Source organism: Balaenoptera musculus, chromosome 10, assembly GCF_009873245.2.
Source record: "Balaenoptera musculus isolate JJ_BM4_2016_0621 chromosome 10, mBalMus1.pri.v3, whole genome shotgun sequence".
NCBI lineage: Eukaryota > Metazoa > Chordata > Mammalia > Artiodactyla > Balaenopteridae > Balaenoptera > Balaenoptera musculus.
In genome coordinates this window covers 89,736,960-89,749,689 of record NC_045794.1, presented here as the reverse complement: position 1 = coordinate 89,749,689, position 12,730 = coordinate 89,736,960, and the positions used below count along the sequence as shown (strand labels likewise).

Genomic DNA, 12,730 nt, shown 5'->3' with positions numbered 1-12,730 from the left:
GTGGGGATGACGCTTAGAGACTAAAGACATCAAGTTCCATAATAGTTGATGAACCCACCTAAACTGATTTCAAAGGAATTCTGGGAGAGGAAGTCATTAATAACCTGAAAAGGAGCAGACACTTAGAGATGTCGTCTGTGGCCCTACCCTGAAAGATAAAGATGGTAACTAGGTCGGCGTGGCTATCAAGCCTCATGCTTTCAGAATGAATCTGATCCACCAAAAGTCCAAAAGGTATTTTGGGCGGTAGTGGCACCACCAACTGCAGGCACCCTGACCGAGGGAAACCAGCTTCCTATCCCAGAAAGGAAAGTTCTTCTTTTCCAATTCAATACAATTTAACACCTTTTTCAATACGTTGGAATTCTTAAGCATTCTGGTGAAGTAGCCATAAAAATTTCACAAGTTGTGTGTGTGTGTGTGTGTGTGTGTGTGTGTGTGTTAGGGAGATAATTATTGCATAGGTGGCATTGTTTTCTCATCTAGGTAGAGACTGAAGTGTTCATTCAAGTTATTGAGTAATTGAAGTGAAGCAATTATGTATCATATTTTGCAAGAGGCTTTTTAAAAAATCCACCCCTAGATGATTTAGACGTAATTACCTTGTCTTTGCAGCAGCTGAGTTCAAGCCTCAAGTGGAAAGCACATCGACTTCAAAGGCAGAGGGAATCAAAGGTGCTCCCCGGCTTTGGATACTTCCTCTGCTTGAGGTAAGAATCATGAACAAACTTCAGGTCTCTGCCAGTGCACAGTCTCCCAACAGGAATTACCCTGTTGCTGGAGATGACCCAGATCTGGTAGGACACCTTGAACAGTGCCCTGTCACGTATCCTGAATTATTTGTGTCTGCCTAGGTTTTTCTGTTTTATTTCTTTTTTATGTCACTCACACAGAAGACTAACAGCTCTAAGAAAGAAACAAGAGTTGGTTTGGACTACATGTTTGGTTTTGCATCCTTCAGCAGTGTTAAAAGTGTTGCTCAATAGTCTGGACTTATTTTTGCCTCCATTCCAGTGGGGCACCCAGCACAGAAAATTCGCACTTGTCTCTCAACTGGTGTGGTTCAGATTAAGGAACTGCTGTGATCTCTGTGCTTTGGGACCAGGTCTTAAACCATATCAGTGACCTAGATCCTGCCAAGCAAAGGACCTTCCCATCTGCCTGAATTGTTTAACTTGTTTGTGTTAAGTATAGAGTTTGGGGGGTGAGGGAAGACTTGGTGTAAATTTTCAAGGCCCTTGTCATTAGAGATCTTGGTATAACATCAGATGTGTGTGCTGAATTCCTTGAAATATTCTCCAGTTCTGCCCATATTCCATACCTGTTGATATAGACTTTTCACCAATGCTATTATTTGTCTTAACTGTTAGGTTGGAATATTCTTACAGACTAGGCTTCTTTAAACCAATTGAATTTAATTTCTCAAACTTTGCCTCTATTTTAAAGGCTACATTGCATTCATTCATCACTCCTTTTTAATTTTTCCAGAGTCTGTCAAAGCTGTCCTTCATGAGTGGTAATGGTAAGTTGATCTGTCTCAGGAATTTTCTAAGTTGTACTTGAGTGTTCTTATTTCCGGTCATCAGAATGGCTCAAGTAAGAGCCAACTAATTTAGAAGTGTTATTCTGTCTGGACATTGGTATGGCAATGCAGTGACTTCTGAGGTTTCGGATATTGGAAAGAAGCAATTCCTCAGAAGCAACGAAATAGGTAACTTGCTGGCAGGTTTTTAAATCATCTTGGATTCCTTCTTTTAACAGGCAGCTTACCCTGCCCTTACTTGTCTGCCAAATTACCTAACCTTTTAGGAGTCATCTCCTGGCTTGACAAGTTTCTATTCCTCCCCTGCCCATAAATTATCATCCTACCCAAACAATTCAACTGAAAGTTACATACAATCCGTCCCTTTAGAGCCCAGTAATTTTATTCACTCATAAAATTTCTAGAGGAAAAATATGTGTTTTCTATGTGCAGTTTTGAGTTCCTGGATCTCCATCAAAGCAGACCACTTCAGAAACTTCCTTTAACCAAGAAGTGAAAACAGGTTTTTCACTGCTGGAAGGGAATTTAAAACTCCATTCGTACCCAAGAAAATACAAAGGGATTTGCACTTTGATGCTTGAAATTTTCCAGTTGCTTAATGAATTTTTCCACATATACGATGGCATCAAGCAACTCCTATTTAAAATTCCCGGATTAAAATGAAAAATCTAGCACTATCAAGTCATTAAATGAAAGAAAACCATAAACACTAGAATTAGGAGCCAGAAGAACAGGTTTGATTCCCAAGAGTCTGACTTACTATGTGATCTTGGACAGGTCATTTGGACTCTCTAAGCTTCTGTGTCCACATGTCTAAAATGGGGGGAGGATGATAGTATTGTCATGAGTTTTGTGAATGGTGAAGAAATACAAACTTATTATTTTAATTGTTCTTCCATTCACAAGTAATACCTCTGCTTTGGTTTATTGTGCTTTTTCACTGTAGAAATGGAGAGCTATTTATATGATGGTTTGGTTTTCTCATTTCTTTCAACATTTTCTAGAACCTTCCTTAGTTCACCAGAATCTTGTAAGCCAGTCGGTTGGTCAGTTAGCAAATATTTATTGATATATGCCAGGCAGAGACATAATTTCTACCTTACTTTGCATACAGTCTAATGGATATAGACTTTTTGGTCTAATATTCTTTCCCATTGCTTTCCACTACTCTGAAAATGTTTTCCTCTTTTAAAAAATCCCCCTCTTGTGATAACCTATAATGGAAAATAATCATATATGTATATGTGTGTGTATATATATATATATATATATATATATATACATATACATATATATATATGTATATATATATATATAAACTGAATCGCTTTGCTGTACACCTGAAACTAACACAATATGGTAAATCAACTATACTTCAATAAAAAATTTCTCTCTTATGCCTGCCTAGGCAGGACACATCCATTTACAATTCTTTGCCTACAGTGATATTAGCATGACTACACATCAGTATGGCTCACCATTTGTTAAAACGTGGAAATACTGCTATACCAGTTGGTAAATAGCCACTAATCTAAGCCCCAGGAGTGTTCCTCTCACTCCCATAATCCCATCTATCTCTACCTATCCCCCTCTCAAGGACCCTGGACCACTCCCAGGACAACTAAAGGATCAAGGGGGGCTTCCCTGGTGGCGCAGTGGTTGAGAATCTGCCTGCCAATGCAGGGGACACGGGTTCGAGCCCTGGTCTGGGAAGATCCCACATGCCACAGAGCGGCTGGGCCCGTGAGCCACAATTACTGAGCCTGCGCGTCTGGAGCCTGTGCTCTGCAACAAGAGAGGCCGCGATAGTGAAGGGCCCGTGCACCGCGATGAAGAGTGGCCCCCGCTTGCCGCAACTAGAGAAAGCCCTCGCACAGAAACGAAGACCCAACACAGCCAAAAATAAATAAATAAATAAATAAAACTAAAAAAAAAAAAAAAAAAGGATCAAGGAAGGCCTAGAACAGATGGCAACTGGACCTAACTTCTGCATCCATTCTGAGTATAAGATGTTGTTGATACCACCCTGCCTCCCAGAATGTGGAGGACTTCACGCTTGTTTATCCCACTTCCTCCAGCCCTCAGATTACTCGTTGCTTGATCAGAGACCCTCCTCTCCTACTGGAATTCCTTCCCCTCAGCTCTCACTCTCATTCCTCCGTGCTTTCCTCAGTGTTGTCTTCGCCCTGATGCTGCCCAGCTTCTTCCTGTAGATTGTCCTTTATTACCCAAACCAACTCCATAGAGCTGAGACATCACACTGAATGCATAAGGCCGTAGCAGTTTTAAAATACTGAAATACCTCAGTATCTAATAGTAAATAGTCACTACTCAGAATCCCCCACCCCAAGCCCCCGCATACGCCAACCACACTGGCCACTCCTCCAAGACTTCCTCTGTGCTGCCCGTGATCCGGTACCTAACCTCTCCGATCCTGCTCCAGAACTGTGGCCAACATCTGTTCTGATGGGTGAATGTGCTCCGCTAGTGTATAAATGCTTTGCTAACCACCTCTGCAAAGAACCATAATATAATGTAGAGTGAAATGAGGGCTATTCCTTTACTTATGATTCATTGATTCCTTCTACCAGTACTTATCAATCACTCACTGTGTCCAAGACACCAAGCAAGCCAGGCTCTAAAACCTCCAAACCTGACGAGGCCTTTGCCCTCATGGCACTTACTTTCTGGTAGGGGAGACAGACAATAAGTAAAAAATAAACATAGATGTGTGAATAAATATATATTTTGACCGAGGGCTCAGAAGGAAATGAGATTAGCTTAGGGAAGTCAGAAATGGCTTCAGAAAGAAGGCTATGGTTACAATGGACCTTAAGGGTTTCTGCAGGCCTGAGTAAAAGGGAACAGCATAAGCATGGATATTAGTCAGGAAACATGGGGTGAGTTTGGGGACTTGTCTGGACAGGGGTGGGCGGGGGGCAGAATTATGCGGAGGAGGCTCCTGGGAGAACAGGTGAGAAATGTAAACAGGATAACTGAGCCAGCCTCTTCTCACACCTGAAGATGGATTTATGTACTACAGAACAGACAAGTCAAGACCCTAATTCTCAACCTCATGGCCCTCTTGCAAAATGCCCTCATGAGCATTCACCAGTCTGAGCATAGGCCCACTGTATGAGTGGGGCAGCTTGTGCACTAGGCAAAATGCCAACACAAGGGATGAATGGAGCCTCCTTTTCTCTCCCCACCAAGCTGGATACACTAGTGTGGGATTTTCCTAGAACACTTTCTTCTGGCCCCACTTTGTGCCAGAGGCTGGTATATCTCCAGAGGGCACCTTTTCTCATTTCACACAAAAGGGCAAGATAGACTAGCAATAGCCCTACTCGGACATCCCTCCCCTGATCAGACTGCTCTGCTCCTTTCAAATAAATTCTCTGCAACACCCCTTCGTCTGCATTATCCCTTTCCTACCTCTCTGGCCTTACCCGAGAGCACACACAAACCCCTTTATCGAACTTCTTGCTTATCTTGGCCAAGCATAGACCCTCACTCTCTCTCTCTCTCTGTGTGTGTGTCTCTCTCACACACACACCCCTCTTACAATGACCTTTGCCTTCATCTAGACTGCTCCTGGGTCCCAGCCCCTCTATGCATCCTTCCCTGCCCAGCTGGCCTGACTCCTCGCTCTGTCTAAATGCACAGCTCCTACAGCTTCCTCTTCCCTGACCACACCCACAAATGCTTCCCTGATTTCTTTCATGTTTGTGTGTTAACTCCGTGGGTATCTGTGTGAATGCAGTAAGGATAGCTCACCCAGCTTGTAAACTTCCAGAACTAGAAACAAAGCCTGTAAATGTATTACTCACTCAGCTGTGAGTCTCGTTAAAAGAAACCTATGTCACTGTTGCTGTTGGTACCTCTGCTTCATTCATCAAGAAAGTGGAGTGACATTAATTCATCAAGTCCATTAATTCAATAAGTATACATTGAACACTTACTCTGTGTCAAGTTCTAGGAATATAACAGTGAATAAGATGTGGTCTTTCTCCTTGGAGAAGATGTTTATTAAGTTTTTCCATGTGTCTACTATGTGCCAGGCATTGTACTAGACTCTGGAGTTATAGAAGTAAGATAGACAAGTAAAGACAATCACATTGCAGGATGGTACATATTAAGATCAAGGACTGCACTGAGTACTGTGGAACCTCAGAAGGCATACCTGGCCCACTTCATGGTTTCAAGGAAGAGACATTAATTCATTCATTCAATCAATCAATCAATATTTACCCATTAATTATACTACATAAAAGATGTAGTATATACTATATCTTATAGTAATTAAGTAATTTATGTTAGTAAATTATACTAACATAAAGATGTTAAAAAAAATATTTACCCATTGCCTACTGTGTGCCAGTCGCTGTTCAAGGTGCTGAAGTGATGAAGTCCTTCACCATGAAGCCTAAAAATTCCAGTAGGAGAGACAGAGAATAAATAAGAACTGTAGACTATACTAGGTGATGACAAGTGCTTTGGAGAAAAGTAAAGCAAAGGAAGCATGGGGAATATCGAGGTCATGGGGAAGGGTGTTTCGTATAGAGTGGTTAGGAGAGGCTTCACTGAGACAACACTCAAGATACCTGAAGAAAGCGAAAGGCCCAGCCATGTGGTTATCTGGAGGGTGACTCTGCCAGGCAGAGGGAACAATAAGTGCAAAGACCTGGGGTACAGGCTGCTTAGAGTGACAGGAAAGATCAAGTCAGCCGGTGAGGCTGGGGCCAGGTGAGCCAGGCGTGTGTGCTAAGGAAGGTCAACGAGGAGGTAGAGGTGTGGGCAGGGCAGGGCCTTGCAGTTGGTGGAAGGGCTTTGGCTTTTATGCTGCATAAGATGGGGAACCACTGGAGGGTTTTAACGGAAAAGGGGGTAGGGGTGATGAGGTCTGACTTTCATTTTCAAAGGCCCACTCTGGTGTGGAGAATAGCCAGAAGGGGGCAGGGGAACCTGAGAGACCAGTAAGGAGGCAGTTGTAAACATCCACATGAAATGATACTGGCTGGTGTAGTGGTTGGAGGGATAGTGGTGGAAGAGGTGAGCGTGCCTCCAAGTCCATCGTGTGTCAAAATGGCCTGGTAAGGGGAGCTTTCACAGAGGGAACATTGGAGCTGGCCCTGGAGGATGCATTCACCAGACAGATGTGGGTATGTGACCCAGAGGCAGAGAGACAGAGAAAGAGATGTATGTGCATGTGTGTTTACATTGGGAGGGTTATAGAAAAAGCCCTCAATCATGCGAGAACTGACAAATTGAAGAATAGCAAATAGCTCAGTGTGGCCAGCTCAGAACACTACCACTTAGACAGGAGGAGAGATAGGAGCTTGGAAGAAGTTTGGAGCCAGTTGTGAACGGCCTTGATTGCCATTCTAAGAGCTTAGACCTGTCTGTCCTTTGGGCCAAGGAGAGTCATCAAGGATCTTTAAGCAGGTAAGTGGTTGCCTCACATCCACTGAGGCCACCTTTCCAAACTACTGACTCATTTGTTCTAAAACTCAAGAATTCCCCCCATCCCACCCCCATTATCCTTCCCAAGGCATACCCAAATTGCTATATTTTTTGTAAGGCTCTTGTATTGCATTGCATTATATCTTACTGTGTTACAATCATCTGTGTGTGTATGTCTGATTCACCCACTATTCTGTGGGAAGCAAAGGTCAGGGGCCACACATAGGTCATCTCTACATCCTCAGCACCTAGAATACGTGCCGGTGTGTTCAATAAATGATTACTGGATGGATGGATGGATGGATGGAGCAAGTTCTGGAAGTAAGCAATGAAAATAAGAAAGCCTAGACATGCTAGATGGAATTGGCCAATGAAAAAGTTAAGAATAATAAAGGGACTATAAATGTTGACTAATTGCAGATGTGTACAAAGATGGTCCAAGTCCTCTGGGGATGTTTCCTCCTGTGGAATCTCTACATCTCATCCGCTCAGACCATTTACCCTGGAATCAAGGCGAGGGCTACTCAGAGGGCTCTGGACTATGGTGAGTTGGATGCTTTCAGAAGCCAGGCTGTACTCATCCCTCAGGTGTAGTCTGTGACCCAAATCCAGAAGCTCGGATTGGTCTGTCTCATGACTGAGACAAGCTCTACAGTGGGGTGATCCAGAGCTACTAAGATGGCTGGGGGAAAAGTGTTGTCTAAAAAATAATCACCTTAACAATAGGCATATCCAAACATAGGCACAGATTCATATTTTCCCTCTCTCTCTCCCCCGCACATGCATATACAATGAACATCTTAGAGCATATAAAGTACTTGGAACAGAATCTCACAATAGCAAATGCCCAGCAAATATTACCTACTGTTATTTTCACATATGTGAACAGACACCTCCACAGGTGCTAATGTCCCCATGTTACAGATGAGGAAAGTGAAGGACAGAGAGATTTTGTAACTTGCAGAGTCACACAAGCTAGTAAGTGAGTGTTGGGATTCAAACCTAAGCTGTCTGATAGTGCCTTCGGTTCCATCGTTCCATCCTTTACATTCTATCTTTACATCTCCATATTACAGTAGTATTCACAGTATTATAGAGGATAAAATCTGCTCTTCTTAATCTCCAAAAAGGATAGGATAAGTGGAAGTGAGCTTAAGCTGTAAAGGAAGGGGTAAAAGCAAAACTTCCTCCTTGAGAAGGTAAAAATGAAAAGATCATTCTTCGTTACTGTGTGAGTTACTTTTCTCAAGCTCTTTAATGTGGAAGAGGGCTCTATTTCTCCACGAGCTCAGAGAAATGTGTTCTGTGGTGCTATTATATAAAGATGGGTTTATTCCAGGATTAAACAAAAGCAGTGGTTGCTAACCTTTTTGGAGTGCTGGGATCCTTTGAGAATCTGATTAAAATGTGAACCCTGAAAATTTTTCCCCTAAAAAATGAGATAGATACTCACACACGTGACCCACTCACAATCTTTTATTAGAATTTCAGGGGGTTCAAGTGTTCCCAACAGTCCATGGACCTCCAGTCCAAAATTCCTGAATTTAAAGAATCTAGGTGGGAAAAAGGGCAATGTAGAATAACTTTCTGGAACTGGCCATCAGGCATAGATTCTGGAGCCAAACTGCCCAGATTTGACTACTGGCTCCCCCAGTTCTTAGCTGTGTGACTTAGGCAAGAATTAACCTCTTTGAGGCTCAGTTTCTTCATCTGTAAAATTGGATAACGATGATACTTTGTACTTTTCCTATAACACTGTCCTGTGTTAACATTCTCTCATGCTGTTAGCTCTGGGTTCTTGGACAATTTCACTAGCCTCTCTGAGGACCAGTGTTTTCTTCTGCAAAGTAGGGACAATAATAACCACCTGGTTAGAATCCTGTTTTCTCAGAATCTAAGAGCATGGCTTACTTAATAAATTTAACTTGTGTGTTTAATGATATTATGCCATCATCATCTTTGTTATCAGTAAACATTTTCTTTGGTTGCTTCCCAGGCATTCAAGCTGGGATGGAGATGATTGAGCAAATGGTCAAGAAAAGAAACATCCCAGATTTAAAAGGTTCTGAATCTCTTGAATTTCTGAAAATTGATTATGTGAACTACAATTTTAAAAAGTAAGTAAAAGAGAAGAGCATTTTTAGGAGTGAAATTAATCTTTAAAATCTCAGGGTTGTGGATATGCCACCGTGAGTCCTGGTGTAACACCAGGATGGAGTAGAAGTTAACCAACCTTTGGTGAAAGGCTTATCAAGTAAATCACCCAGGAAAGAGGGGTCATGGAGCTGGCACGTGGTGTTTGGGTCAGAACGCATGGGTCCAAGTCACATCCCTGCTGCACACTCGTTGTGCACCTGGCGAATCTGCTCAGGGACTCAGTGTCCTCTCCTCACTCCTAAAATGAGAGCTCTAATTCAGTGCAGATGTCGGCCGTGGGCACCTTGCCCCCAGAATTCTAAATGAAATTCTTGTTCATTCCATTGCTACCTCTGCCCCCATAAACTTAGATGCAGAGTTCAATACCAGTCTCACAAACAAATCTGCTCTCACTACATCTTGTCTTATTTTGTAAAGTTTAGTCAAGACTTCAGAGGTCATAGGAGTGGATTACAAGGCACAGGGCTTTCTGCCCTCTTGCTATCTAGACCTCCTCTTCTTCTCTGGAGCAACGTCAGTTTCTTCCCCTGGTCTCATGCATAGCAGTTCCACCCACTCCTGGGTACCAAAGGATCATCCTAAATACTTTTCCAAGTAATTTTCCCACCAATAAACTTCTCTTCCTAAGAAGAATTCTGGTGGCAGCTATAATATTTTCTACCATGTTACAGCAATAAAATCAAATGTCAGAATCTGTAAACAATAAAAAGCAGATCATGTAACAAATGTGAAGATACTTGATAAAACTGAAGCTGCTGAACACGGATTAGTTGATATACTTAGTGATAGCATAAGACCATCAGTGTAAGAACAATGGAATTGCCACATTGATCCAGATCCTTGTTTCACCCAGCCAAGAGTTTTGAGATTATATTTATATTGTTACCCACCCTCTCAGATTGGGTGGACCCCAACTGGGTCCTTCTCACGCCAGATGAATGAGACAAGGTTCGGCAAAGCAGAGCAGAAACTTTATTCGTTGATCAAGGAATGGAGAAGGGAGAGCTCGTGCTCTAAAGACACCTTCTCCCCATGGGAGGAAAGTGGGAGATGTTTAAGGGGTAAGAGGCCAGTACATCATCAGAAACTGGGGAAAAGGGCAGAGATTTCCAGGAACAGTGCTGCAGGCACAGTCCCTTGTGCCCGGCACTCACTGTGCCTAGCAAAGTACAAGTCCCCTCTTTGGGCGGAGATCTTAGCACGGTGATGAGGCAAAGGCAACTTTTGGGCACTTCTAGGTTTCCTTGGCACAGACACTGCTCTTGCACTTAGGCTGGAACTGATTCAGGGCGGACGACTGTAGAGTTTCCTTTGAGGTGTAACTGATAAACATCTTTGACAAACATCAGGTGTTTTGGAACAAGAATAGAAATAGGTTAAAGCAGAGATCTTTCAGCTCCCTGGGGTATGTAGGGGTGATGGTACGAACTAGGAAAAATGTTCAGCTGAATATAACAGAAAATTAGAGTGACTTAGATGAAATAGGGGTTCATTTTTGTCTCACGAATAATAAGCTCTGAAGAAAAATCGTACAGATGAACCTATTTGCAGGACAGGAATAGAGACACAGACATAGGGAATGGATGTGTGGACACAGTGGGGAGGATGAATTGGGAGATTGGGGTTGATATATGTGCACTGCCATGTGTAAAACAGATCGCTAGTGGGAACCTGCAGTATAGCGCAGGGAGCTCAGCTCGGTGCTCTGCGGAGACAGATGGGGTGGGTAGTGGGAGGGAGGTTCAAGCCGGGGGGTATATGTATACATATAGCTGAGTCACTTCATTGTACAACAGAAACTAACACTACATTGTAAAGCAACTATACCCCCCCCCAAAAAAACAGTTGAAGAATCCTATTGAAGCCCCACAATTTCATCAGAATACAACTGTCTTGTATTTTTCGGTTCCCCCATCCTTAACTCTGGCCTCTGGCTTCGGTTGCCTCATGGTCTAATATGACAGATGCTCTAATTATAATACAGTCAGCCATTCAACAAGGATTTGTTGAACACCTACTGTGTACTAAGGCTTTGTTCTAGGCATAGGATATAGTGTAGTGAATGACACAGATATGCCTTTAGTGTCCAGTGAGAGAGACAAACATTATATATTTACAAATCTAATGATTTAATTACACTGTTGATAATGCCACAGCAGAAAAATCCAGGGTGATTCCTGTAATATAAAGTGAAGGTAAAGATGAGGAGAAACAGGTATTCCTATGCATTGCTAGTGAGCAGATAAACTGGTACAATAATTTCAGACCTGTGCTGTTCAAACAGGAGCTGCTAGCCTCATGTCACAATTGAGCACTTGAGGTATGATTAGTGCAACTGAGTACTGGATTTTTAATTTTTTTAATTTCAATTTTAATTTAAAAACTCACATGATTCAGTTACTGGAGAACTTTTAAGTCTGGAGCAATTTGAGTATGTAAGTTTACTCTTTCAATTGAAAATTTTATCAACTCTAAATACAGGTCAAGAATTTCTGATGAAAATGCAATATCTAGATTGAGGTACATCATGAATATAAAACACATACTGTATTTTGAAGGTTTATTTTTGAAAAAGGAAAATAAAATATCTCATTAATAATTTTTATATTGATTACATGTTCAAATTATAATATTTCCCATTTTTAATGTGATTAGATAGTTAAATTACATATATGGATCACCTTATATTTCTATTAGTGCTATTTTAGGAGGTGATTTTTTTTTTTGGTTGTTTGTTTGTTTCTTTTATACTGCAGGTTCATATTAGTCATCAATTTCATACACATCAGTGTATACATGTCAATCCCACTCACCCAATTCAGCACACCACCATCCCCACCCCACCGCAGTTTTCCCCCCTTGGTGTCCATATGTCTGTTCTCTACATCTGTGTCTCAACTTCTGCCCTGGAAACCGGCTCATCTGTACCATTTTTCTAGGTTCCACATACATGTGTTAGTATACGATATTTGTTTTTCTCTTTCTGACTTACTTCACTCTGTATGACAGTCTCTAGATCTATCCACGTCTCAGCAAATGACTCAATTTCATTCCTTTTTATGGCTGAGTAATATTCCATTGTATATATGTACCACATCTTCTTTAACCATTCATCTGTCGATGGGCATTTAGGTTGCTTCCATGACTTGGCTATTGTAAGTAGTGCTGCAATGAACATTGGAGTTCATGTGTCTTTTTGAATTATGGTTTTCCCTGGGTATACGCCCAGTAGTGGGATTGCTGGATCATATGGTAAATCTATTTTCAGTTTTTGAAGGAACCTCCATACTGTTCTCCATAGTGGCTGTATCAATTTACATTCCCACCAACAGTGCAAGAGGGTTCCCTTTTCTCCACACCCTCTCCAGCATTTGTTGTTTGTAGATTTTCTGATGATGCCCATTCTAACTGGTGTGAGGTGATACCTCATCGTAGTTTTGATTTGCATTTCTCTAATAATTAGTGATGTTGAGCATCTTTTCATGTGCTTCTTGGCCATCTGTATGTCTTCTTTGGAGAAATGTCTATTTAGGTCTTCTGCCCATTTTTGGATTGGGTTGTTTTTTT

At 41.9% G+C, this 12,730-nt stretch overlaps 1 protein-coding gene across 6 annotated transcripts in view; it reads left to right on the top strand.

Annotated features, from left to right (window-relative positions):
• The window catches only part of BPIFC (BPI fold containing family C), a 49,904-nt gene that overhangs the window by 1,289 nt on the left and 35,885 nt on the right, over positions 1-12,730 (top strand). Inside the window, exons 2-5 of one of the 6 annotated variants that reach the window (XM_036866511.1) lie at positions 616-710; positions 1,489-1,522; positions 7,427-7,550; positions 9,003-9,123. In XM_036866511.1, coding sequence (XP_036722406.1) covers positions 1,520-1,522; positions 7,427-7,550; positions 9,003-9,123 — 248 coding nt within the window. In that variant the 5' untranslated portion in view covers positions 616-710; positions 1,489-1,519. Of the gene's footprint in view, positions 1-607; positions 711-1,488; positions 1,523-4,506; positions 7,328-7,400; positions 7,551-9,002; positions 9,124-12,730 lie in introns of those variants that run through there. The other 5 variants (XM_036866512.1, XM_036866514.1, XR_005021548.1 and 2 more) reach the window with 5 other exon arrangements.